Source organism: Drosophila biarmipes, chromosome 3R, assembly GCF_025231255.1.
Source record: "Drosophila biarmipes strain raj3 chromosome 3R, RU_DBia_V1.1, whole genome shotgun sequence".
In the NCBI taxonomy this organism is placed as follows: domain Eukaryota; kingdom Metazoa; phylum Arthropoda; class Insecta; order Diptera; family Drosophilidae; genus Drosophila; species Drosophila biarmipes.
The window spans coordinates 26,969,559-26,996,003 of NC_066616.1; the positions used below are offsets into that span (position 1 = coordinate 26,969,559).

The 26,445-nt window shown below is 46.8% G+C and overlaps 8 protein-coding genes across 13 annotated transcripts; 6 read left to right on the forward strand and 2 right to left on the reverse strand.

Annotated features, from left to right (window-relative positions):
• The first annotated feature begins 59 nt into the window (after window positions 1-59).
• Window positions 60-6,053, forward strand: LOC108024582 (methionine-R-sulfoxide reductase B1). 4 transcript variants are annotated; one of them, XM_017094585.3, is made up of 4 exons: window positions 60-238; window positions 2,033-2,197; window positions 2,500-2,664; window positions 5,499-6,053. In XM_017094585.3, exons 2-4 carry the CDS (start codon window positions 2,086-2,088, stop codon window positions 5,720-5,722), a joined length of 501 nt encoding a protein of 166 aa, XP_016950074.1. In that variant the 5' UTR covers window positions 60-238; window positions 2,033-2,085; the 3' UTR covers window positions 5,723-6,053. The 4 variants fall into 4 exon arrangements, with proteins under 4 accessions (XP_016950074.1, XP_016950073.1, XP_016950070.1 ...); XM_017094584.3 differs by lacking the exons at window positions 60-238; window positions 5,499-6,053 and adding exons at window positions 362-711; window positions 3,755-5,447; XM_017094581.3 differs by lacking the exon at window positions 60-238 and adding an exon at window positions 374-711.
• Window positions 6,054-6,230: 177 nt separating this feature from the next.
• LOC108024584 (thiamine transporter 1) lies at window positions 6,231-9,080 on the forward strand. Its single transcript, XM_017094586.3, has 5 exons — window positions 6,231-7,016; window positions 7,074-7,156; window positions 7,593-7,894; window positions 7,960-8,518; window positions 8,578-9,080. The coding sequence occupies exons 1-5, from the start codon at window positions 6,891-6,893 to the stop codon at window positions 8,837-8,839; spliced, it is 1,332 nt and encodes a 443-aa protein (XP_016950075.1). The 5' UTR covers window positions 6,231-6,890; the 3' UTR covers window positions 8,840-9,080.
• Window positions 9,081-9,655: 575 nt separating this feature from the next.
• LOC108024580 (thiamine transporter 2) lies at window positions 9,656-11,811 on the forward strand. The gene is made up of 5 exons (XM_017094579.3): window positions 9,656-10,098; window positions 10,159-10,460; window positions 10,524-10,867; window positions 11,127-11,368; window positions 11,429-11,811. Exons 1-5 carry the CDS (start codon window positions 9,890-9,892, stop codon window positions 11,688-11,690), a joined length of 1,359 nt encoding a protein of 452 aa, XP_016950068.1. The 5' UTR covers window positions 9,656-9,889; the 3' UTR covers window positions 11,691-11,811.
• On the reverse strand, window positions 11,804-13,092 carry LOC108024581 (uncharacterized). The gene has a single exon (XM_017094580.3). It carries the CDS (start codon window positions 12,842-12,844, stop codon window positions 12,014-12,016), a length of 831 nt encoding a protein of 276 aa, XP_016950069.1. The 5' UTR covers window positions 12,845-13,092; the 3' UTR covers window positions 11,804-12,013.
• Window positions 13,093-13,589: 497 nt separating this feature from the next.
• LOC108024852 (thioredoxin domain-containing protein 9) lies at window positions 13,590-15,579 on the reverse strand. Its single transcript, XM_017094994.3, has 3 exons — window positions 15,433-15,579; window positions 15,009-15,231; window positions 13,590-14,727 (listed from the first exon to the last, which is right to left on the reverse strand). The coding sequence occupies exons 2-3, from the start codon at window positions 15,183-15,185 to the stop codon at window positions 14,254-14,256; spliced, it is 651 nt and encodes a 216-aa protein (XP_016950483.1). The 5' UTR covers window positions 15,186-15,231; window positions 15,433-15,579; the 3' UTR covers window positions 13,590-14,253.
• A 315-nt stretch (window positions 15,580-15,894) lies between these two features.
• LOC108024791 (uncharacterized) lies at window positions 15,895-20,583 on the forward strand. Of its 2 annotated transcripts, none has more exons than XM_050888800.1 (2): window positions 15,895-16,054; window positions 18,436-20,583. In XM_050888800.1, exon 2 carries the CDS (start codon window positions 18,468-18,470, stop codon window positions 20,121-20,123), a length of 1,656 nt encoding a protein of 551 aa, XP_050744757.1. In that variant the 5' UTR covers window positions 15,895-16,054; window positions 18,436-18,467; the 3' UTR covers window positions 20,124-20,583. The 2 variants fall into 2 exon arrangements, with proteins under 2 accessions (XP_050744757.1, XP_043951597.1); XM_044095662.2 differs by lacking the exon at window positions 15,895-16,054 and adding an exon at window positions 18,117-18,266.
• A 956-nt stretch (window positions 20,584-21,539) lies between these two features.
• On the forward strand, window positions 21,540-23,716 carry LOC108024362 (uncharacterized). 2 transcript variants are annotated; one of them, XM_050888801.1, is made up of 2 exons: window positions 21,540-21,698; window positions 21,784-23,716. In XM_050888801.1, the coding sequence occupies exon 2, from the start codon at window positions 21,817-21,819 to the stop codon at window positions 23,401-23,403; it is 1,587 nt and encodes a 528-aa protein (XP_050744758.1). In that variant the 5' UTR covers window positions 21,540-21,698; window positions 21,784-21,816; the 3' UTR covers window positions 23,404-23,716. The 2 variants fall into 2 exon arrangements, with proteins under 2 accessions (XP_050744758.1, XP_016949754.1); XM_017094265.3 differs by having other exon boundaries at window positions 21,541-21,701.
• A 201-nt stretch (window positions 23,717-23,917) lies between these two features.
• On the forward strand, window positions 23,918-26,407 carry LOC108024502 (serine/threonine-protein kinase 25). The gene has a single exon (XM_017094449.3). It carries the CDS (start codon window positions 24,186-24,188, stop codon window positions 26,124-26,126), a length of 1,941 nt encoding a protein of 646 aa, XP_016949938.1. The 5' UTR covers window positions 23,918-24,185; the 3' UTR covers window positions 26,127-26,407.
• The last annotated feature ends 38 nt before the right edge of the window (window positions 26,408-26,445 follow it).

The window sequence follows — 26,445 nt, forward strand, 5'->3', positions numbered from 1 at the left end:
GAGTGTGACCGCACTGCACAGAACAGCAAATCCGCAGCTTTCAACTTTGACTCGATTGGCAACGCGGCATCCAGGTGTTTGATTTTTCGCGTGCAGCTGTTTTCCAAGCAGCTTTTTTGTGTTAGTTTTTAGTTTTCCACCGCTGCGTAACATTGCGACGCACGCTCGGGCTGCCTGGCGCGTTCATAAACAAAAGGCCAAAAATAGAAGCAGCACCATTTCAGGCGCTATTCAGCAGGTGAGAAGTTTTCCAGGCGGCGGGCTTGCGTTGTATAAAAAAAACCAAGGACGCACCATTTTAGTGTGGGAAAATGAGAGTTTTTTTTGCTGCTGGTGACATTGAAGCAGAATTGCGAGCGAATTTTAGCTTGATTCGCGGTGGCTTTCTCTGCCAGGCGCTTTCTCCGCGCACTGCAAAGCACCAGCACAAAACAAAAGGCACGAAAATAGAACGGAAAATTGGGAAAAGCAAGAAAAACGGAGAAATAAAAGACGGAAGTGGCGAGCGCGCATTGCATAAATATTAGTTGGCGTGGGGGGGGTGGCGCAGCCGACAAAACATTGACTTTCCACCGCTTTTCCGCGCATTTTCCTCTCGCCGATTGAATAACCCCGTGCAGTTGTCAACCGAAACTGGCCGCAAAATGTTGCCACTTTCTCGCCACGCACTGCGGCGCACTCGAATTTTCGCAATTAGCCGCTTTTTTGCAGGTAAGTCCAAAATACCTGTGGGCGCGCCGCACTTTTCTAGAAAAATCAACAAGCACACTCCGCTTTCGGTCGGTCATTCACTAATTTTAGACTAGTTTTCTAGCCTTTTCATTTGCATTTGCAAATGCGTTCTTCATGAACGCAATTTCCCCCGCTACTCGCAGTCGCTGCTCGAAATTAATTCACTGTCTTCAATTGCCCGCGACACACTTGGCTGATTTTCCTATTGTTGCACTCGGAAAAGCCCAAAATAAAAGGTGACTAGCCCGCCTCTTTCCCCACCTCCGCCCCCGCCCCGCCCGCTTTTCACTTTCGGCTTTTCCCTCGCCTGCTTGCTGCGGGCGCCACTTCGCTTAATTGCCGGCGGCCAGCATAAAATGAAAACTATTTTCGGCCCAATGCGTTTCTCCACTCCATTTGATGGCCGCACTTAACAAATCTGTTTACACCTCCGCCAATTAGCAACAATGTTTGTATACAAAGTCGACGGCTGCACAACTCCGGTTGTGGGTGCACTCTATAGAGGAGGTCTTACGAGTCCTGGGGGAGTTGGCATACGTTTTACTTTCGAAAATTTTCCTGAAAACGTACACAATTTTCACATTTTTACCCTATTTATAGTCACTCATTGGCCAGTATTTTACAATCTAAACATTCCAAGTGTGGGCACTCCAAATATCTTAGTGCAAAGGCTATTTATAGAGGTTTCTGGAAAGCTGCGCCCTTTAAAAACCATTTATTTAAGTATCTTGTGAAATGAAATTTGTGTTTTACAATGGCTTGTTGAGCTATAAATATACATGATCTGTTATTTTAAGGTGTTTAAGGGTAGATCGATTATCTTATTGTCCGTTCATTTTTTATTATCAGCTCTGAATTAAGAGTTGAGCGTATCTAGAGTCTCCGAAATTCTGTAACACCACATTTTAATACATAATATTATGGTATTCAAAATTACCATACAATTCAATCCAATCTTCTTGTTATCAATTCGATAAAGCCTAGCTATTTTCAACTCGTTTATGGCTCAAACGGCTTATTTAGCCAAACATGATGATTGTGGCTTTTGGGAAAATAATTTCCACAACTCATTGTTGATAGGCCCAAGTACCTGTTTCTTATCGGGGGTGTGCCAGCATTTAAATCAGCCGTTGAAGATTACCCCTGATAAGTAAGAGATTACCCTGGGAAATCTTACAGAAGCTTGGCGGCCAGAAATCCACCCCACAGCCACTACTCAGTTTGCATTACCCAACTGGTGGTGAACAGAAAAGCACACATAACTCGACCGCAAACTAAACACCGAAGTATTGCATTTCAGATTCACGTCAAGACAGCGACAACCCGGCCAAGAAGTACTCCGGACTAACGAGGATGGACAACAAGAGCGAGAAGGTTACGGTCAACAAGGAGGAGCTGCGCAAGCGCCTGACCCCGATGCAGTATCAGGTTACCCAGGAGGCGGGCACCGAGCGTCCCTTCACAGGTTGTTCATCGTTATTTTGCACTGATTCTATTGCTAGTAAATCGATCTACTCCACGTTTGTCAAGTCACATTTAAGTAATTGACTTGTCAGGGAGAAAAGAGATTTTAAAATCTGAAAACCCATCCTTACTATAAAGATCAGGGGGTCCCAAAAGTCCCTTCTTAACAATCAAATATTTGCGTTATTAGTAAAACTTTTGAATAATAAATCCAACAACTAGCAATAGAATTTCATATCATAACGTATTACCAAAAATTGTATGGTTTGCAACTTAATCTAATATCATTTGTGATCCCCCTAGGTTGCTACAACAAGCACTACGAGAAGGGCGTGTACCAGTGCATCGTGTGCCACCAGGATCTGTTCAGCTCGGACACCAAGTACGACTCGGGATGCGGCTGGCCGGCCTTCAACGACGTCCTCGACAAGGGCAAGGTCACCCTGCACCGCGACGCCAGCATACCAGGTGCGTACCGCCCGCGCGGCCCACTTCCCGGCCAGCTAGCCACAGTACGGCCTAGACATTGTTCGGCACTCTTAGCTGTTTAATTGCAAACCGTTTTGAGTTCTGTTTTTATTTGAGTTGCCGTTTTGTTGCCGCACCCAAGAGTTGAGAATGAATTATGCGTTGAGCCTAGGGGACTATAAAACGTAGACTAGAGGAAAACATGCAAAGTTATCATGTGTAAATAAGAGCGGTCATAAAACTAAAGGAGTAGTATTTAGATATTAAAAACAATTATTTACTGCGTTTATACAGAGCTTTGTGTTAGTTAAATGATGCACATAAATGCATTTAAAACGGATTTATAAGCTTAGAGAGCAAAACATATAAAACTGCTAGAACAAGTTGTACGAATATCATTTGATCTTAGAAAAAGTTCGATTTATTTTTCATATGATAGTTTTTAAAGTACCATTTTTTCTTTTTTACTTATTTCGATAAATAGACGATAGCCCCATATAGGTTGATTACTTCGATCAATGAGCGATAGTTTTACATCGATTGATTGTTTCGATAAATTTAGATATATATTTAGACAGATATTTTCGATATATAATCGATCGCCTTATAAACGTAGTAAATTCTAAAAAGAAAAGCAGAAGATGTTGCCAAGAACCCATTCCCAACCTGTGCTATTTGTGTTGCCTTGTTCAATGTTATGTTTTGGCTTTGTTGCGTTGATCTTGAACTTGAACTCGTCCATAAACCGTTCCATTGACCCGAGTTCACTGTAGTTGTGCCGTTGGCCTTGCCGTTGTTGTTTCACTGTCTAGTCTTGTGGCGGTGATTGTGACTTGTGAGTGTTCCTGCTGCCGTTGCAGCACCTGAATGTGCAACCGAGCGAGAAGAAGCGACTAAAATTAATTCCTAACCGAGTATTGTGTTCTCTTATCCCCCTCTTCTATCCCGCCTGACTCTCGAAATCTCTTTCTTTCTCGAAAACAATAATAACACAATGAAACCATACATTTCGACTCTGCCCCACAAATATCACCCACGAGTATCACTGTTAAACCGATTAAACCAACAGTAGTCATTTCGAAAACGCTAGGCATGGTGCGCACCGAGGTGCGCTGCTCCCGCTGCTCCGCCCACATGGGCCACGTCTTCGACGATGGACCGCCGCCCAAGCACCGCCGCTTCTGCATCAACTCCGCGTCCATCGATTTTGTGAAGAGTGCGGCGCCCTCGAAGGCCGATCCCCCGACGGCCTCCAAGAAATAATGAACGATCTGCGAGGAATATTACATCCGGAGGAGTCCCCCCACATATATATAAAGACCTGGAGAATCTCTATAGCCCTCTGAAAGAGCTTCATGCCTCACAAAAAGATATTTAGCTATTTTATATAGGAGTTTATTATGCAAAAATGTTTAACAAAAACACAAAGCTTGTACACGAGAACGATGTTTGGAAATGTATTACCGGAACGAGGAGTGAGAGATCAGTGTTGTAGATCCAGGATCCCATTTTTCTATCCTTACTTTCACCTTCTCAGCCACTCTATTTCGGTTTCAATCTTTTGGATGGTGGAAAATCTAGGAATTTTATACAATTTTAGAGGGGAATCTTTATTTCCTTGCCCTGGTTTCGCTTTTTTTTATTTTACTATCATACTTCTAACTCTACTTCCCCGAAAAAAACTCTTTCCTTTTCCTTTCCTTCGTAATCTTAGGAACTTATTGTAACTTAACATATTTGGTAGGAGTTTACTTGTTAAAAAGAAATTATGTTTGCGCAAGACTAGAAATAAAGTATTAAGGATCAGTCTAGGGTTTCCTTACTTTATAATATGGTTTATCTGTTTTTCGGTTTTGAACCATTTTCACCGCTCTTTTGGTTTAAGATCATATGAGCTTTTCACACTCCCATTTCGATTTCCATCATTTTCCAAGGTCGGGTTGGCCTTATTTTTGGGCCAGGGCCATTATGTGTATGTCTGTTTGTGTGTAGTGCTTTATTTTTAAATATTTCCGCATATGTATTTTATTTGCCGGTGTTGTGATTTGGTTATTATGATTTCGTTTTTACTTTTAAGTTTTTGCTTCTTACTCATGGCCAATGATTTTTTGGAATAACATAACCCCGAATACCGTAACACTAACATTATATCCATAGACTTTTTAGAGTGTCTCAAGCAAACCGAATAATGTGTATTTTCGTATATTTTCTATTTCTCTTTTTTTAACTCGCTTCCAAAACCAAAAACCAAAAAAAAAACTAAATGTACAACGCCTGTAAACGTTATTTGGGGGTTTGTTTTGCTAACCGCAACAAAAACACGACACTTACCAACTCATTGCTGAAATTGTAACACTCGAAAACACAAAACACCGAATGCTTAATTAACCAAAAAATATGTACGCCAAATCACTCGGAAAAACATTTATATTCTCCCATATTTTCATTAATTTTCACCCATTTTATGTGACTGTTCATTTCTGCATATTTATCCACTGCCGCCGTCCACTGTTATTTATCGCTCTCTCTGCTGCACCTCCTCCTTCGCCCTGCTCTTCGCCTCTCTCTGATTTGCACTACCATCAATTTGCCGTTATTTCTTCGATCTGTCTTTGTTCTCTCTCTCTCTCTGCTTTTCATTTATCACCCATTTCGCAATCAATTTTCTATTTCCGTTGATCTTTGTTTACAACGAAAACTTTGAATTAACCTTGCAAAACGATCCGAAAAAATGCAACAAATATTGTAAAACAAATGCGCTGCAAACGATGAAAAAAAAACAACCAAAACGAATCCAATTAATCCCACAAAATGGCAAAATACAAACTAAATAGGGGGCAATATTTTACTACTAATCGCACATCCAGAACGCATACGCACCGAGGTCCGCTGCGCCCGCTGCAACGCCCACATGGGCCACGTCTTCGAGGATGGCCCGAAGCCGACCCGCAAGCGCTACTGCATCAACTCCGCCTCCATTGAGTTCGTGCCCGCGGATCCGGCCACCTCCGGCCCGCCCGTGGCCACGCCCACCGCGGCGCCCATTGCCCAGCAGTGAGGAGATGCGGCGCGGGAGGAGGTCCACCATTGACCCATCCATCGGAGCAAGCGGACGAGCCCGACCTCAGTGTCTGGCTGCTGTTGGGAACTTTTCTACGCGTACTTTCTAACTTTCCGCAAGTGTGGCCAATTTTAGCTCGTAGTCAGTCAATCGAACCCAAACCCAAACCGAAAATTCTTCGTGCGCCCCTCTGTTTGTGTAAATAGCTAATGTTTTGCCTCTAAATTTGTTTGTTAACCCATACAAAACCGAATACTCTGTAACACCCTCAACACAGTACTAATTTTAAACTGAGCGCGCTAAATAAACGTGTGTTTTTTACAATAGAGTGTTCATTTTTTCGTCATTAGTGGGGTGCCATTTATGAGTGAAATAGGAAACAAATTAATATTGGAACATATAAATTTTCCTAAAAAAAAATATATGTTATTTCTTTAATAAAGTGATACCAAAATGTAACATTTCTTTTAATTTCCTATATTTTACTTATATTTGCCCCTAATATTTTGCCCCTGACTGTCTGTGATAACCGAACAGCTGAGCCGCGTTGCCAACCACTTGCCTTGTTTTTCGCGAACAGATGCTGCACCGCTGCTGTTGTTGTTGTTGCCGTGACGTAACGGCCGGCAACGCAACAAAATGAAATCGAACTTATTTATGGCTCGGGAGCCAATTGATTTTAATTGCCGCTGCCGCAAAAGGTAAAAATGGGTGTTCATTAGGCCCCAAGTGCTGTGCTGGCGACAAATCGATAACTGCGCGGCCAGTGGAAATGCTGATCATTCGCTCTTGAGCGCTCAACACGTGTGTAGGGTGCCTGGAGAACCGTCAAACCGACCCACCTTGATTTGTTTGTATATGACTTTCAAACAAAAAGCGCTAGTGTCATAGAGCGCATAATAAATTCGCAATTATCTAAGAGCGATTTCTGTGTAAATACAAGGCGGGCACTTCGAAGTGATAGCTCGAGATCCGCGCAGTCTGTAGATTAGATTGGGTACTCGACCATGGCCTGGTAAACCATGTATTGGGCTTCACCTTTCCACCTGTCCAGATGCAGAGGACCAGCTGAGGGCAGCCGACGCGAGAGCTCTACGTAAGATCTCGAGGCGTTACATCACTTTACGTTGCACGTTACGTCAGTGGCCGTTACTCAATTACAAAGATGAAGGAGTGGCTGAAGATATCCTGCCTGCTCTGCGTCTTCGGCTTCATCCGCGAGATTCGCCCATCGGAGCCCTACGTCACGGAGTACCTGCTGGGGCCCTGGCGGAACATCTCGGAGACGCAGGTGAGCGCACTGCTAGCTCGATCAATCCCTTCTCGATAATATCAGTTTTAATTCCAGCTAACACACGATGTCTATCCAGTGGGCACCTACTCCTACCTGGTGCAGTTGGTCTTTGTTTTTCTGATCACAGACTTTCTGAGGTAACTATATATTATAATCTTGAAATAGTCTGTTTGATGGGTTTGCATTTCAAATTGGAAGGAAGAGGTTTTCCTTGAAAATGCATTTTATAAAGCTCTCTTATATATTTATAATATATGTACATATACTATAAATATTTTATATTTCACTTGGTCGAGTCAACCAAGCCCATCTTAGAACTAATGATTTATTTAAAAAACGCTCGCCTGTCAATAATCTAATCCAAATTATAGGTGATAATATTTGGGGCCAGTAATTTGACCTATTACAAAGTCAAAAATATGTGGACTTTGCTCGCCCAAAAAAATGCCAATTGAGTCAGCAAAATGTTCTTGATAAATGAAGGCAATTCCATGATTTGCAATAAATCAATTTATGAAAGAGCTGAAACAGAAAATTTGAGATACCTATATAACATTATAACCTACTTGATAGGTACAAGCCCCTGATCATCACCATTGGAGCCACTGGTGTGATAATATGGAGCATGCTCATCTGGACCACCAGCCTGCTTTCCCTGCAGATCCTAGAGTTCTTCTACGGCACCTATATGGCCGCCGAGGTGGCCTACTATACCTATATCTACGCCAAGGTGGACAAGAAGTACTATCCCAGGGTAACCTCGCACACCCGAGCGGCCATGTTTGCAGGCAAACTGGTTTCGGGGATCACATCCCAACTGATGATCAACCTGGAGCTGATGAACTACAAGGAGCTCAACTATATAACGCTGGCCAGTAAGTAGTCAAATAATCATTTCTAGAATTTTAAATGATTTACGTTTAATTTATTTCATGTAAAGCTCAAGTAATGGCAATGATTTGGGCTTTTGGCCTGCCCGGCGTGGATAAGAGCCTGTACTTCCATCGGGAACAGTTGCCCAGTGGAGATTCACAGACGCAGTTGCCCGGAGAAAGCAACCTTGCGGTGGACGCGAGTCAGGAGAGTGCTCCAAAGCAGCCCAACGCACTGGGTCTGCTGTGGCTGCACTTCCGCAATGCCTACACCAATCCGCGCGTCATCCAATGGAGTCTGTGGTACGCCATCGGACTGGCTGGCTACCTGCAGGTCACCTACTACGTGCAGGTTCTGTGGAAGGTGATCGAACCGGAGCCGCTGATCGCCTGGAACGGAGCAGTGGACGCTGTGCTGACGGCTCTGGCTGCTTTATGTGCCCTGGCTGCTGGTTATCTGCACACTGGGCGTCTCAGGCCTCGAACATCTCTGCTTACCCTGGCGCTTTTGTCCGCCGTGGAGGGCGGCTGTGTGCTGATCTGCTGCTGGACGAAGGACATCTACTGGTCCTATGGGGGTTTCGTGCTCTTTGGCGCCCTCTACGGCTTCACCATCACGGTGGCCAGGTGAGGAGCTCTATTTCCCAAAGATCATCATGTTTATACCTACCTTTATATCCTTGCAGTGCTGAGGTGGCCAGGAACCTGCAGGAGGAGAGCTACGGCTTGGTCTTCGGAGTCAACACCTTTGTGGCCCTAGTCTTCCAATCGCTCCTAACCATGATCGTTGTGACGGATACGGGCTTTGAGCTCGACGCCGTGGGTCAGTACACGGTCTATGCGTTCTATTTCATAGCCGTCGGCGTGCTGTATCTCGTATCCGTGCTGGTGGAGTGCCTCGCATTCCGGGACACCGAGAGCGAGAAGTTGGAGGACTCTCTGGATTGATTCCCGATGCATTTCGAAAGTACTTAAATTCGCCTGCTGGCAAGCACAACTTTGCGACTTAAGAAAGACAAGTTCCTTGATGGTATTACCACGATGGCTGATTATGTTCCCGGAATAGATAAGCCATCTGTTATCTGCAGTCGGTTGCCGATTTCGTAGTATTTAGTGCAGATTTCCATTTATAGAGCACACTATCAGTCTCGAGTGTGGAGGAATAAAGTTAGCGAGCTTTTTAAAATCACTCTGCTTTTCACTAATAGACCTTGTCGATTATCGCACCTAATTACGGGTAATTTATATGGGAAAGATGGATGGCAATGCTGATAGCTGATAGCCATTTAATCAAAATGAATACACTGCAAACGAAAATAGTCAGAGAAAGGAAACTTTCGATTCTACTCTGTTGATTATCGATCCAAATTATTAAATTTAAGCTAGTTGGCCAAGGAATAATGTTTCTAGTTATTTTTTAAGTGTAGTTCGTTCACTTCGAAAGCGGCTCAAACATTTTAATGTACGAATTGATAGTAAACCCCTAACAGTTTCGCTTCCGTTTATAAACAGGCTATCGCTGATTATTAACCCATTAGTGTTGATATTTTGCATTAATAGATTACACAAGCGTTAATAGACGAAACGAGTCTTAAGACTCGATGAGAATTTCGCTGCAGATCCATTTAAGTGCCACGCTAATGGGCTAATTAGCTGATAATTTGTGTGGCCAACTTGGAGTGGGAACTGCATGTGTGGAGAGCAAGTCAATCAAGATCGTGACCATGCTCTAAGCGAGCGGAAACTTCCCGGACTTCCCAGCCCGATCCGCTGAGAACACTTGGATCGTAAATCGCGAATGGGCCCAGCGCTGATTACAAGCGTCGAAGGGTAAATCTCTATACTCGGGCCTAGCCTGCACTAAGCCCTCGGAGGAATGTGCTATTATTATAATAGCTGGTCGAAGCTCCACGCTGCCAGACACACATAGGTAGAGCCGGTGCGATCGCTGGTTAGCGTAAGTATCGCGATTAGATCTAAGCCGATAGCCGTGACGGGATGGAGTCTTGGCTGAGGGTATCGTGTGTGCTCTGCATATTCGGCTTCCTCCGGGAGCTGAGGCCCTCGGAGCCCTACCACGCGGAGATCCTGATGGGCGAGTGGTACCACGTCACCCAGGACGAGGTCAACCGATCGGTATATCCCGTGGGAACCTACTCCTACCTGGCGCTCCTAATCTTCGTCTTCCTTATAACGGACTTACTCAGGTTTATGGCACCCTTCATATAATCTTTATTGACCACCATAACCCTCAGTTTGTGCTGCAGATACAAGCCCGTGATCGTCGCGAACGCCATTACTGGCATATGCATCTGGGGAACCCTGATATGGACGAGCACCTTGGGCGGCCTGCAGGCGGTGGAGGTGTTCTATGGCTTCTACCAGGCCGCCGAGGTGGCCTACTACTCGTACATCTACGCCAAGGTGGACAAACAGTACTATCCCCGGGTGACCTCGCACACGCGGGCGGCCATGTTTGTGGGCAAACTGGTGGCCGGGCTTCTGGCGCAACTGGTGATCGGCCTGCAGTGGATGAACTACAAGCAGCTGTTCTACATCTCCGTGAGCTGTGGGTTCCCAGCAAGCTAAGAGATTGTTTAGCCAGTCAATTATCGAACCCGCTTTCCCACAGCTCAAGTTGCGGCGCTGCTCTGGGCTTTCTTCTTGCCAAAGGTGGAGAAAAGTGTGTACTTCCATAACAAAAGCGAAGCTATTCAAGCTGCTGGCAAACCGGATGGAGGAGGTCTGGAGAAGGCATCAGAGATTACCGACGGAAAGGAAGTGGAAGAAAAGACTGCGACGAGTCCTAGTAAGAAGGTCCCAGCCTGGCAGCTGCTCTGGTCGCATTTCCGTAGTGCCTATACCAATAACTTGGTGCTCCAATGGAGCTTATGGTATGCTATAAGTCTGGCGGGATTTCTGCAGATCACCACCTATATGCAGGTGGTTTGGAAGTCCTTCGCCAATGAACCCACAGTGAGTAAATTTGCAGGATTGTTCACTTTTCAGTGAATGAACTTAGTAATTCATTTTGGAATGAACGAACTAATTTATTTAGATGAACAAACTAATTCATTTAGAATGAACGTGTTTATTTATTTAGAATGAACTTATTTATTCATTTTAAATGAACGTATTTATTCATTTTCAATGAACAAATTAATACCTTTTGAATAAACGAAAAAAATAATTTTTATAAATTTTTAGAAACAATCCTTTGTTATTTAAATTACAGATTGCTTGGAACGGAGCTGTGGACGTGGCCCTGACACTGCTGAGTGCCGTCTCTGCCCTCCTCGCCGGCTACTTCCATGCTGGGCGTTTGAGGACCAGGAGCAGCCTGCTCTCCATGGCCCTGCTGTCCATCCTTCAGGGTGGTTGTGTGCTCCTGTCCTGCTGGACCACCAATATATACCTGTCCTACCTTGGCTATGTGCTCTACGGCGGACTATTCGCCTTTACCATAACGGTGGCTAGGTAAGGAATCCTTATAAATCTTATTTCGATGCAACATTAAAAACTTGTGTCATTATTCAGTTCTGAGCTGGCCAGCAGCTTGGAGGAGGATAGTTTCGCCCTGGTTTTCGGTTTCAACACTTTTGTGGGCCTCATCCTGCAATGCATTCTGACTTTTGTGGTTGTCTCGGAGAGGGTTAATCTAAACCTAGATGTTTTTCAGCAGTTCACAGTCTACGCCGTCTACTTCATAGTTATTGGAGTGGTCTACTCAATGGCTGTTTTAATACATTACATATGGTCGTGCTCGAAGAGATCAAAATCTATGCAAGTTTCTTACTAGGGAACTACATACTACCTATATTTTTAAGTACTTGGTTAAAGCGGAAGTGTTCAAATTTGGTTTAAAAAGTTAATAAAGTCCCAAATGCTTTAAATGCCCCCTTATAAGCAACGTTTCCAAATTACATTTTATTTATAGGTCTCAAACGTTTTTACAATTGTTCGAAGAGGGAATATGAAATTAATCCCTATCGGAGTGTACCATGTACATACTTATATGGCCACTAAAAACTTAATAAACTAATCAAACATAATCGATAGCGAATGATGGCATTCTTAATTCAACATTCAAAGAGCAGAGCACGCTGTAAATCTATAGCTTGGCTAGCAGAACTCGGTCTGATCCCCGCCATTGCGGAGGACCGCCAAAACGCGCCACGTCATGGACTCGTACAGCATTTCGATCTTGTCCACCATGTCCTGGTCGCTGTGCCAAACGTCGTACAAGACGGCCCGGAACTCGCTGACATTCTTGGGCGCCTGGTTCTGGATCCTCGGCTGGATGATGGCCATCAGTTGCTCGAGGAGATTGAGGTCCCTGCACGAGCTGCCCTCGGGACCCATCAGAGTGTCCAGGAAGATCTCCTTGGGCGGTGAGGCTTCGTCAACGAACTTCAGGTCGTCCATGTTGAAGATGTTGCGCCAGTCGCGCACAGTCCAGTCCTGGTGGGCGGTGGCCCAGGCCAGCCTCTTGCGTTTGTCCTCTTCGCTGAGGCCGTTCGCCTCTTTTGCCACTGGAGATCCACCCGGTTGCTGGAGGTTGCCATTCTTGGAGCGGATCTCGCTGATCCTGCGCTGCAAGGTGCGGCGGCTGACCTCTATGCCAAGCTGGGCCAGTTCCCGCTGCACATCGATGGAGGTGTAGTTGGGATGTTCGGCCAGCATCCGCTCGACCAGCTGGCGGTTCTCCAGGATCTTGGGGCGGCCCACCTCGCGCCTCTTCTCCTCCTCCTGGGCCACCACAGGCGCTGCTTTAGCGGGCTTCGGTTTCTGCGGCAGTCGCAGCGTGGCCGTCTTGCCCTCGAGCAGCTCACACTCCCGGATGCAGCTGACCACGCTCTCCACGTCGCACTCCAGGATCTGGGCGATCTCCTCGCAGCTATTCGAGCCCCGCAGGGCCTTCACAATACTCTTCACTTCGGGAGCCAGAACCATTTCGATTGTTGCTTCCTCGTAGTTCGGGTTTCACAATGCAAATGCTGGGATTCGGAATCCCTGTCTAGGGTTTTATGCACCGGACAGGTAAAAGTTTCTGCGCCGATTTTGGCGATAGTCTGGTCCTCGGTTTTATGGCGAGCAAGCTGTAATTACCGGGATTACGGCGTCATTTCCAGGTAAATAGCTGCAGGCGGCGTCCCTTTTCAACATTGGCGGCCATTCCGTTGATCGCATGGGCAGGGATGCCAACCCCTACGATAGTTCTCGTAAGGGAGGTATTTTCGAATCCTCCGATCAGCTGTTCGGGAAATGCCAGCACTATGGTACGGACCTCTGAACCCCCTGAACTCTTCATACAATTCTGTCTATTATAAATTAAAAATTAAATTGAATTCTATTATATTTGCATACTACATCTCATTGTATCTCATATATTATATATAATTTAACTAAATCCGAATATTAAATTTCTAAAGTAAGCACTTTCAGTAAAAACCTGTTTAGTATTTTGAAAACTATAAGGAAACCCATGTCCTGAAAAATATTTTCATTATATGTATCTATAAATTGCCAAAGCATTTCATGAAAAATACATAAGCTAGTTTTATTACAAAGTAAGCTCCAATTTTCTAGCACCCATTTTCCCATGCAAATACAGGCTTTAATTCCCGCTGAAATAAACACCCGTGCAAAAACCATTTATCTTGCTGCCCAATTACCAAGACACTTGCCATTAAGCGCGTTTGCTTTGTTTTAAACATGCAATTTAATAGTTGATTTCCTTTGATGCTTTGTAGAATTACAAAAATAAATATAAAAACTTGTACATATGAAAGTGTTAGTTACCTCTACAGTAGGAAATGCAGTACACCTTTTCTCGAGCGGTTAGAAATATATATGCCAGATGCTGAGTTGCTTGTCTTTTATGCTGTACTCTGTTCTTTTTCTAGCTTACATCGTCGCTATCGGGAGCGAAAGCGCGCTGTGAAACTTAGTTCAACTTAACATATGTATATACTGGAGAGGTGCACAATGATTTGGAATTACAAATACCATAAAGATCAAATTTTGAGTACGCTTAAGCTCGCTAGAGTGGCTCAGCCTTCGAGGCGGCTGATTGAACTGATAGATATTAAAGCACATAATCGGGGGGAAAGGCAACCGAATAAGCCACTAATCCTATGTGGCGATGGGGACCGTAGCAGAGCGATCGGAATCGTATAATTAAATAAATAACGCTAAAGTACGCCTAATTGGTTTAGATCCATGTGCTAGGTTTTGATTTGTGTGTGTCTGTTTTCGTTTCTCCATCGCTTTTGAGTGTTCTTTGTGTGGGCGTGTGGGATTGCAGCTGGAAGTGGAACTGGAGCTGGGGGAATCGACAGCGTGGGACGGGCTGCCCGTAGTTAGTCATCCAGGTCGATGTCGGAGTCATCCGAGTCGTAGCCGCCGCGTATTGTCTTCTGTGGGCGGTTGATGAATGGCTTGCGCTTCACATCTGGCGGCTGCATCAGGTCGCCCTTGTAGTCGATGGCTCCCGAGTGGGCGATGCGCCACTCCAGCATCTCGGTGGCGAAGTCGTCGCAGTTGCCCAGATCGGAGAAGCCGACAATGAAGTCCTTGGTCTTGCTGTCCTTCACCAGGGCAATGGTGGGTATCACCTTGATGCGCAGCCGCTGGGTGAGGAAGGGTGACTTCTCGGCGTTCACCTTGCAGAACTTGGCCTCCACGTGCTTGGTGGCCAGGATTTTCAAGTGCATATCGACGATCTTGCAGCGCTCGGTGCTGTCGCGGTAAAAGTGGCACACAATGTTGGGCGACTTCTTCGACATCTCAAAGAACTCCTTTTCGTCGGCCAGCTCGGTGTAGGTGCCGTGGCCCTGGAATGAAGGAGATCGAAAATAATTAGGGGAAGTCTTTTCCTATTTGGTCAACTGGTCTTATTGGACTCTGGGAACCATTTATATCAGTACGTTATAGCTTAGAGTGGAGTGGTACTATACTTTACACAACTAGGTATGCTGTTGAATAGGAACCAGCGAATAAGCGTGGATATCTAACGCAAAACTCTTATATCAAGAAACATTTGGCTCTGAGTTTCAAAGAAAAATGTCTAAGATGATGACCCTCAGACAGGTTGACCCTAGAAAGCACCACCTACGTTTCTGAGCCACTCCTGCTTCTTGTTATTCAGGTCTTTCATCTCGCGGAGGCGCTGCTCCCTCAGAGCCTTCAGGTCGTCCGAGTCGAGGTTGTCCAGGCGGTCGAGCTGTTGGTCCAGCTGCTGCTCGATGGTCTTGGCCGCCGTGAACAGTTGGTTCTCCAGGAGGTGTGCCATGATGTGCTCCTCTGCGTTTCTCTCTGTTTCTCCGTTTATTCGCACTCTGCGTGTGGGGCGTCCGTGTGCGTGTTGGCGTCGGTGCGAGTGTGTGCGTGTGGATCCGGCACAAATGGAAAGGCGTAGTCATGGAGCCGCAGATGCGTCATGTTTAGGTGAAAATTCAGTTAAGTAAGCATTGTTGCTGGCCAATGGGGTCGCCCCTCGGTGCAAGTGGCCACAAATCGATTATGCGCTGGGTACTCACGCTGGTTTTTCACTTATTTCATTGATTTTACGGCTCAAAAGTTTATTTTATTTGGCAGGTCGGTGTGGCTGTGGGCTTTACACTGGGAAATACCAAGCTGCCAAGCTGAGGAAGTACGGCTCTTAACTTTTTAATATACCAAAAGAAAATACCACACTGTTGTGGTTGTGATCTAGGGAAAACTTATTGATGGCGGTAAAATCGATTGGTCTGTGTTACTGCATATGTCATTTTTTTTTATTTTAACATTTAATTTTATTTAATTTGTACAGAAGCAAAAAGGAGCCTTGGTACTTATTCTTAACGATTAGCAAAGTCTACATCAGCATCAAGAACAAGGCGGCCATTAGGTCAATTTTGTGTTTAAAAACGTTTGAGTTATCTCCCTTACACTTACGTGACCATAACGGTTGCGGACTCTTACGTTGTCCGATACCACGTAGTAGTATCTCGATTTATTTATTCAATAAACATCGATACATTGAGGTATAATTTCCCATCCCTAGCGTTGGTTTAATTTGTTTGTGTCGGCGTCGGTTTGAAATCCAAATCAATTCATTTTCGTCCGCGCATAACTGCTGCTGAAGTAATTCCTGTGCTGAAAAAAACTCGAACAAAAGAGGTGGGTGTGCCGTCGCTAATATTAAGTAACCAAAACGTGCCAATGTGCTGCGTTGGCAAGGACCAATCGCACATCCTTTTGTTGCGGTAGGATAGTGAAGCCTAGGTGTAGACAATTTTTTGCGCGTGCATGGGGCAATAATTTCCTGGTTGCGATGAGTGTGCGAATCATAAAGAAGCAGGCAGTAGAAACGGCAGTGTAAGAGTCCTGCAAAGGATATTTTGTGGCCCTGAAGACCACGAGATCCATACTTTTTCGTTCCCTTCCCAAATGCACTTTAGCCAATTGAGGCTGTCGCGCCGCCATTTTAAAAAACGAACGCGGTATCTGAGCCTCCGACAATTGCCTGGTACAGTGGTGGCAAAGAATAGTGAGCAATGTTGTTCCTGAAAGATATCATAGTTCTCTTCTCAACTGAAAAAACATTGCCTAAAGTTGCTGTGATTTTTCATCACTTAAATTTAAACATATTTTCTGTCATGATTTTTAGACTAAAAATTGTTTAAAAAATTGCACATTTTAACTACACACTCCACTGTGTTTTTATAGGCATAAGTGCATTAAAAAAAAGGAAAACTAGAGGACTGCTTAATTTAAAATACATTTTTAGGTAGCCTGATTGGTTTTACAATTTCTAAAGCATAGATATCAATTGCCCTTCTTCCATGTCGCCCGATTTCTTTGTTCCGCAGCCATGTCCAATATTTTGGCGCGCATTGTGAGCCGCCTCCTAACCCACACAGACACACCGACTGTACACACATGTGCGGCTGTTTTTTATTCCTCCGTTTATGTTTATGTTTTTTGCCGATGCGATCGCAACTCGTTGAAATTGATTAACTAGACTTGGGGCAGAACCGCCACTGACCACTCGACCATGTAAACAGGCGCTTATGCTCGTCTTGCTGCCGAGTTTAATCAACTCCGCGAAGCGGGTATCAAAACAAACGCCGAAAGGGCATTCGCCACACTGAATAATGAATAACGATTGCCCCGTCGAAGAGGGCTTGGCTATAAATACATGAATGCATTCGAACAACCCACACAAGCACCCATTCTGCAGTCTTTCGCAGCATTATTTTTCATTTTTCGCAGCATCGTACGTTGTCCGCGATTTTCAGCACTCGCATTTCCACTTTCTAAAAAGAAAACTGCACTGCAAGGCAATTTCTGCCTAACTGAATGCACCTGGGGTGCAACTAGTTTTGATACCCTCTCAGAGGGCATAGCTCAACTAGGCCTTAAAAGATAGTTACCTAAAAAGATGTATCTTTGAGGAACCACATTATGTCTACTAAGTTATATTCACCATAGTTAAAAATTCGGTTCACCAAATTCATAAAAAAAAGTACAAGATACTACCTTTACAAACCTCTTAAAACTTTTCCCATCCTACTGTTAAGTTATTTATTATAATAAATTTTAATGAAATATTGTTAAAAATTTCATTTCCCTGTTAGAGTCTTTAACAATTCGGCTTGTCCCCATTTTCGATTTCGCATTCATCTGGCATCGAGATGTCTGTGCGGTGTAGGTCGGCCTACGACAAGAAATTTCCCTCTCTTGGCATTTTCCGACGACTTTTCTTCAGTTCTGCTATTCTTACCCTTTCGAATTATTTCGCTTGCCTGGCAAGCAAATAAACGAACAAACACCTTGTTTGTTTGCTTTAGCTTTGCGTGCTGGTCAGTATTTGTTAAGTTTTTTTATCACTTTGTTTCGAGTGCATTTAATAGAACGGAAGCCAGTTAAAAATATTGGGGGAGCGAAAGCCACTCAGGCGGAAGGGAAAACATGGTCTATGAAGAGGGGCAATTTAAAATACCCACCCCGAAATGCAAATGCAATACATTTTTACCGAGTATTTCGCCGAATCGAGACATCCCGAGGTAGAGGTAAGCTATGTCCCGGCTGTAAACGCGTCCTAATCTCTGCACATATGTCCGCCATAAATGGCAGCTGCCCCGGCAGGTAGATTTTCCCTATTCCTTCGCCTGATACCTGAACTTCTCCTAAACCTATAGCTGCAGCTACTTAAGACGGCGCAAGCTAAACATTCTCCTAAGTTAAGATCTAGACTCGAAACTGTCAAGAAGTTCCTAGCAAATACCAAAATTAAAACGCCAAGCGTAAGCCAGACTTTTATCACAGAGTTGAGAAGAACTCTGGTACTTACTGTGATTAAAACATTCCCAAGCTGAACGCCAAAGTGGTAAGTGGGTGGGGGTATTGATTACGGAGCCGGTTCTCGAGAGGAATGTGGTGTAAACAAACCGCAAATCAATCCGTGCTTAGTTTTCGTTTTCCTTTGCGCTGCACTTGAAGTGCAAGCTGTTTGTAATCAACGAATAAATCATTCTCCTTGTTTGTGTCCCTTGCAGAGATCGTGCAACACGTCGAACGAACCCAAGCAATGTTGAGCAAGATGGCTAGCAACACCACTGGAGGAGGTGGAGCTGGTTCCGGAGGCACCGGCCCGGGACGTCGTCTACCGCTCTCGCTGAGCGGCGGCACCAGTGTGTCCCGCCTGCAGCAGTCATCCGGCAGCAACGGCCGCTCTAACAGCCCGCAGAATGGAAACAAGAAGATCACAGAGTCTTTTGTGCCTCTGAAAAAAACCACCCAACTGCGAAACTCTTCCACCAGCTCTTCCTCGTCGAACGGATCCAGTCAGAATGGCAAGTCTTCCAATGGCAAGGAAAAGTCACAGAACGGTAGCTCTGCCAGCAAGGAACAGAAATCCAAGGACAAGGTGCCGGAAAAGAAGGAGAAGGAGGTGGAGGTCGGCAAGAAGGATAAGGAGGTGCTGGCTGACAAGAAGGACCAGGAGGTGTCCGACAGCAAAGAAAAGGTAGTTGACAACAAGGAAGTGGAGGCTCCAAAGGAGGACAAAGAAGTTCCTTCCGAAAAGAAGGAAGGCCAAGAGGAGACCCAGAAGGAAGCTACCGCTGAAATTACCACGCCTGCTCCACAGCCAGATGTTGTAGCCCTCGACAATGTCGTTGAACCAGATCTCAGCACGCCCACCAAGGATCGCAAATCCACTCGCAAGTCGGGCAGCCAACAAAAGTCTCCCATCAGCAAATCGATCCCTGCTTCGCCATCCGGGCACAAGGAAACAGAATCCCAAAAGACAGAAACCGAAGCAGTTCCCTCTACATCTGCTGGCTCTTTGACCCCACAGGAGGATGTGGACATGGAACCGCTCCAAGTGGATGCCTCTCCGATACGCAGCGTCCATGGCAATTTGAATGCCCTCCCGACGGCCACATCCACACCCGGACGCAGTCTTTTCAGCTTCCGCGGCAGCAGCAAGCAGGCCACCGAGGTAGAGCTGGCCGCCCAGCCCTCTGGCTCGCCGGCAGGAACTCCGGCGCGCACCTTTGCCCAGATCAGTGGCAGGCGCAGCATACGACCCATCGACTCGCTGACACCCTCCAAAGTGGGAACATATAGGTGCGGCAACAGCGACCTGGACGCCTCGAGCTGCACAAACGCCAGCATGAACGCCACCGTGGGATCGGAGATTCCCAACAGCTCGTCCTTCTCGTTCTCCTTCTTTGGCCGAGGTCGCAAGCGCGAGCGCACTCCCCCGCCACTTTCGGCGTCCCAGTCGACTAGTGATCTGGGCCAGGACGTGGACATGTCGCCGCCAAAGCGCGCACGTTTCGATTTGTTCAGCCTGAACCTGGCCTCGCCCTTCAGCATGCTGCGTTCGAGGTTCTCAAGGACTACAATCAGTTCTCCCGCCCGCCTTCGCCTGGATCTGAACGGTTCCGGCGTGGAAGAGCAACAGGCACACACATCGTCGAGCAGCGTGCCGGAAGAGGTTGAGGTGGAGGAAGAGCAGCCCACCGAGGATGTGACCGTGGGCCAGGAAGCCGGTCTGGAGACGCCCAAGAAGGGCTGCTCGCCCAGTAAGGAAATCCCCGCCGAGAAGGATGTCGAGGGCAAGAACGTCGATGGCCAGGAAGTCGATAAGGCATCCGACGGGGAGAACGTTCCCCCCGTCGTCGAGGTCGCCGATGTGGCCGGAGCCGAGGTCAAATCGCGTTGCTCAATTATGTAATAGGACAAACAAACCCTTCCCTTAGCTGATAAGTTTATGTTTCCTTTGTGAAATTTATGTTAGGACGTAAAGTTACATGTTTAGAGGGAAAGCGTTGCCGCCACAGACATTGATATCCAGGCTTGGATGGGTTTTTTCATTATGAAAACCCTCACCAGGTCTAAGGACTTAACCAACAGGGCAGGGATTCCTTGCTGATTGGCTTCTCCAAGCGAATTCGCTAGTCGCAGTCAATTACCGACGAATCGAATGATGGGTACCCAGATGGGTACCCAGCCCGAACAAATTCGTATCAATCAGTATAAGACCTTTTATATGCAACCACATATTTGTGAAAGTCTGTAATTTTGTTCGTTTCAATCGATTTTGTTTTAAATATCCAAAAGATGAAACGCAAAAAGCTTTTTGATTTGTAAAAATGTAACGCATATTTCATAAATAAAGTACATTTTAAAAGAAACACGAACGGCTTACCTTTTTCTTTGGGTGATTACAACATTTAGATATTGGTGAACTTTTTAATAAAACTAACTAAAAACACTGGTTTAATGTAACATGATGAAATCGTTGGCATTTTTGCTAAATTAAAATTACAAAAAATGTTTCTTTTTCAGTTTTTACTTGTCGTTCATAACTTGATCATTATGTTTAAAAAAGCAGACTCCATATTAAGATAATTTTTTACTTTTTGTGCAAAAAGCAAAGAGTCGGAATGCAAATGGTGCCAACAATGGTATAAATGGAATTATTTAAATCATTTAAAATTCTATAAGGCAGAAGTGGGTGGAGAGGTTATCGAGGTAAACAGAATATTCGCTTTTAAGCCAATTACATCAACAAAATTTCACATGTTTCCTAAAGATCCATCATTTTGAGGCATAAATGTGCAGGCAGAACAATAAAATAGTTAGAAAAACATTGGGAGTCATCGCGTTGGACAATAAACTGAAAGTCGAGTAACCCAGGATCTTATTTGGAAGATTTACTATTAGATGCATATTTTATATAGCAGTATATGTAGCCCTTATTGAGTTGTTTCAATACTACAAACTTTTTTGTACATTATCATCCATATATCATGATAGTGGATTACCTGATATACTTTATTCGTTTCCTACATATATTTCTCATTTACGGTCCCTGGGAAAACTAAAAATGCCCTTCCTGAAATGCAAATGGAATATTTACCGAGTATTTTCCCGAATGCGGACATTTCGAGGTAAAAGCTAGCATATGTCCCCCGGTGATTGCTTACTGCCCGTAATTAACTCATCATAATCTGTGCACATATGTCCGTCATAAATGACAGCTGCCCCAGCAGGTAGATGGTCCATTTTCATCTGCTGATCAATATTCCGCATACCTGCATTGATCTTGGTTCTTTCGGTGGCTACTTAAAGCGGAGCAGGCTGAAAATCCCCTCAAGTTAAGCTCAGACTCGAAACTGTCAAGACGTGCCTAGCAACTCCGAAATAAAAACGCTAAGCGTGGCCCAGATTGTGATCCTAGCATTGGAAAAAACCCTTCCACTTACTCTACTGTGATTTAAACATTTACAAGCTGAACAGCAAAACTGTGGTAAGTGAGGATGTCGCGAATCAATTCGTGTTTAGTTTTCATCTTTACAATATTCAACAACCATAAATCATTTCCCTTGTAGAGATCGTGCAACACGTCGAAGGAAACCCAAGTAATGTTGAGCAAGATGGCCAGCAACACCACTGAAGGAGGATCTGCTTCCGGAGGCACTGGCTCGGGACGTCGTCTACCGCTCTCGCTGAGCGGCGGCAACAGTGTGTCCCGCCTGCAGCAGGCGTCCGGCAGCAACGGCAACAAGAAGATCACAGATTCGTTTGCGCCTGTGAAGAAGGCCACCCAACAGCGAACCACGACCATCAGTACCTCCTCGTCGAGCAAATCCAGCCAGAATGGAGTCGGCAAGTCTGCCAATGGCAAGGAAAAGGCTCAGAACGGTAGCTCCCCGAGCAAGGACCAGAAATCCAAGGACAAGCTCCCAGAAAGGAAGAAGGAGCTGGGGACTCAGAGTGTGGTAGCCGAAAACAAAGTCCAGGAGGTAGCTGAAAATGAGGATAACGATGTGGTGGCTGAGACAAAAAAAAGTGTAGCCCAAAAAGAGAACAAGGAAGTTCCCTCCGAAAATAAAGAAGGCCAAGAAGAGACCAATGAGGGAGCTACCGTTGAAAATATAAGACCTTCGCCTCAACCAGGTCACCCAGTGCCCGACGAAGTCATCGATATCATCCCAGAAGTCAGCACACCCACCAAGGATCGTCAATCCACTCGCAAGTCGGGAAGCCCACAAAAATCACCCATCAACAAGTCGATCCCTGCTTCGCCATCCGAGAACAAGGAGAGAGAATCAGTTCCATCTACTTCTGCTAGCTCTTTGACACCACAGGAGGACGTGGATATGGAACCGCTGCAGGTGAATGCCTCCCCGATACGCAGTGTCCGTGGTAACTTAAACGCCCCACCGGCCGCCACATCCACGCCCGGACGCAGTCTCTTCAGCAAGCAGGCCTCCGAGGTGGATCTACCCTCTGGCTCGCCGGCAAGAACTCCGACCCGCACCTTTGCCGAGATCAGCGGCAGACGCAGCATACGACCCATCGACTCGCTGACACCCTCCAGAGTGGGCACCTACAGAAGCGGCAACAGCGACCTGGACGCCTCGAGTTGCACGAATGCCAGCATAAACGCCACCGTGGGATCGGAGATGCTCAACAGCTTGTCCTTCTCGTTTTCATTTTTTGGCCATGGTCGCAAACGCGAGCGCACTCCCCCGCCACTTTCCGCATCCCAGTCTACCAACGATGTGGGTCAGGACGTGGTGATGTCACCGCCGAAGCGCGCCCGTTTCGATATGTTTAGTCTGAACCTGGCCTCGCCCTTCAGCATGCTGCGTTCGAGGTTCTCCAGGACTACAATCAGTTCTCCCGCCCGCCTTCGCCTGGATCTGAACGGTTCCGGCGTGGAGGGGCAACAGGCGCGCGAAGATGTAAGCAGCTTGCCAGAAGAGCTTGAAGTGGAGGAGGAGCAGCCCACCGAGGATCTGATCGCGGGCGAGGAAGCCGATGTGGAGACGCCCAAGGAGGGCGGCTCGCCCAATAAGGAAATCCAGCCCGAGAAGGATGTCGAGGGCAATAACGTTGATGGTCAGGACGTTGATAGGACATCCGACGGGGAGAACATTCCCCCCACCGTTGAGGTCGTGGATGAGACCCAATCCGAGGACCGATCCCGCTGCTCAATTATGTAATTGGTCAAACCAACACTTTTCTTATGTTTCCTTTGTGAAATTTGTGTTTGACCTAAGTTACACATTTAAAGGCAACGAGCTTCCGCCAGTAACGTTGTTAGCCAGTCTTGGAAGGGCTTTTTCCATTAACAAAACCTTTACCAGAACTTAGGTCTCAGCCAATAAGTCAGAGATTCCTCGCTGCTTGACTTCTTCATGTGAATCAAAATATGATTAGTATTATATACAATAACATATTTTAAAAAGTCTTTAATTTAGTATGTTTTGTAAAACATATTTCTTAATAAAAGATAAGTAAAGAAACAACTTACAATTTTGCATTTCAAATTTAAATTTTACGGCGCCAAAAGGTGTTGAAAAGTGAATTCAAGAAGGTAATTTTGGGTCAACAGTGCTGGAAAGCGGCCCGAAACGGTGAGTATTTTCCATACTTCGCGGCGCTACAGGCTGTCGATAGTTATTTTCTTTACATTTGCTTACGTTCGCTGACACTTACGGTGGCTTACGTTCGCTTACGTCCTGACACTTACGTCCACTGACACTTACGTTTGCCAACCAATTGATTGTACCAACGAAAAACGAAAAAAATTATTAGTCAAGTGCCCCCGCAGAGAAGCAGAGCCATCCAACAGCCCGCCGAGCAGTCCAGTCCAGCCGGGTCCACTCCACGCCAATCGAGAGCCAGCGGAGCAGCCAGGGAATACGGGAGCGCAGAAGGAGGAGGTGGAGGAGAGCCAAGAGCCACGAAGTGGGAAGTGGGACGACGCAACTAGATAGCCATCATGTCCTGGACGGAGAAAGTCGACCCCGAGCTGATCTTCACCAAGCAGGAGCGCATCGGCAAGGGCTCCTTTGGCGAGGTGTTCAAGGGCATCGACAATCGCACCCAGCAGGTGGTGGCCATCAAGATCATCGATCTGGAGGAGGCTGAGGATGAGATCGACGACATCCAGCAGGAGATCATGGTGCTGTCGCAGTGCGACTCGCCGTACGTCACCAAGTACTATGGCAGCTTCCTCAAGGGCACCAAGCTGTGGATCATCATGGAGTACCTGGGCGGTGGATCCGCTTTGGACCTGATGAAGGCCGGCTCCTTCGAGGAGATGCACATCGGCATCATATTGCGCGAGGTGCTCAAGGGCCTCGACTACCTGCACTCGGAGCGCAAGCTGCATCGCGACATCAAGGCGGCCAACGTGCTGTTGAGCGAGCAGGGCGACGTCAAGCTGGCGGACTTTGGAGTCGCCGGCCAGCTGACCAACACCACCTCCAAGAGGAACACCTTCGTGGGCACGCCCTTTTGGATGGCGCCCGAGGTGATCAAACAGTCGCAGTACGATGCCAAGGCGGACATCTGGTCGCTGGGCATCACGGCCATCGAGCTGGCCAAGGGCGAGCCGCCCAATTCGGAGCTGCATCCGATGCGCGTGCTCTTCCTCATCCCCAAGAACAATCCGCCCCAGCTGACGGGCAACTATACCAAGTCGTTCAAGGACTTTGTGGAGGCCTGTCTGAACAAGGACCCGGAGAACAGGCCCACGGCCAAGGAGCTGCTCAAGTACCCGTTCATCAAGAAGGCCAAGAAGAACGCCTACCTTATCGACCTGATCGATCGCTTCAAGAAGTGGAAGTTGTCCAAGGGCGACGAGAGTGAGACAGAGTCGGAGAACTCCGACTCGGATTCGGACGCCAAGCAGGGCGGCAGCAGCCAGGACGAGCCATGGATCATGACCGTCAAGGGACTGCACATCAACAGTGCCCCGCGCGCGGGCGTCAACAGTTTTCAGCTGCAGGAGCACGAGCTGACCATGCAGAAGCTGATGCAGACCACACACTCGCCTGCCGGCGGCGGTGGTGGTGGTGGTGGTCAGGCCCCGCCTGCCGCATCCGCATCGGCGTCCTCTGTGTCCGCCGTGGCGGCGTCAGCTTCCTCCGTATCCGTCATCACAGCCAGCGAGGCTGTCTCGTCAGCATCCGCCCTGCCCCCCCAGAACAGCCACGTCCACAACAACCACAACAATATCAACAACAACAACATCAGCAACTTGAGCAACAAGCACGCCACCAGCACCATGCTGAACGCAGCTCTTCCGCCAAGCAGCGTCACCAGCTCCTCGTCGGCCAACGAGCTGCAGCAGAAGCGTTCCAGCTCCAAGCCGGAGCTGCGCCAGTCGCGCTCCTCCGCCCCCCTGGATCAGGTTGAGGATCGCCGCGCCTCCCTGGGCCTGCCCCTGCAGTCTTCGCTACCGACTTCGTCGCCGGCCGAGCAACAGCAGCAGCGTCGCAGCAGCCAACGTGAATCATTCCATGCTACCAACGCCGCCCTGGCCGCCAGCAGCAGCGGAAGCAGTAGCAACAACCACAGCCACGAGGAGCACGTGGCCACCAACCATGCCAGCCATGTCAAGCACACTGGGGCGGGACAACGCCTAGTCCAGACGAACAGTGCCTGTCTGAACAACTTCCTCTTCCCCGTGCTGACCGACATCCAGCGGAAGTACTCCGGCGGCGGATCCGGAGGCGGCGGCGGGGGATCTGGTGGACGTAACCTGGGTGTGGGCAGCGACATCGGTGACCTGAAGTCAGTGTTCGAACTGGCCGAGCGCTCCAGCCCGGGGGTGAGCGACCTGTTTATGAAGGAGCTGATCCACATGCTCGTGCCTGGTTACTCGGAGACGCGCATCAACACGATCATGGACCGGGCCATACGCAACCGCAAGTAGCTGGAGCCGTAGCCGTAGCCAATTCCGATTCCAAGCAACCTACTTTACTATATACACAACAATATTAACGAGACCGAGACAAACAAAGGAAGAAACAAGAAACTGAGACGCTGGAGCGAAACATATTCCGACATTTAGTGGCCAACGGAGGAGCGGGAGCGATGTACATGTATTTCAATTGAACAGTTATTTAAGCATACAATATGTATTCGTTTGTTTATCTGCAATATTAATCTAATGTAAAACATATATAACTTCAGAATAAAAACCCACAAAAATCAGTTTTTGAATTTGCCGCGTTAAGTAGAAAGCGGTCGAT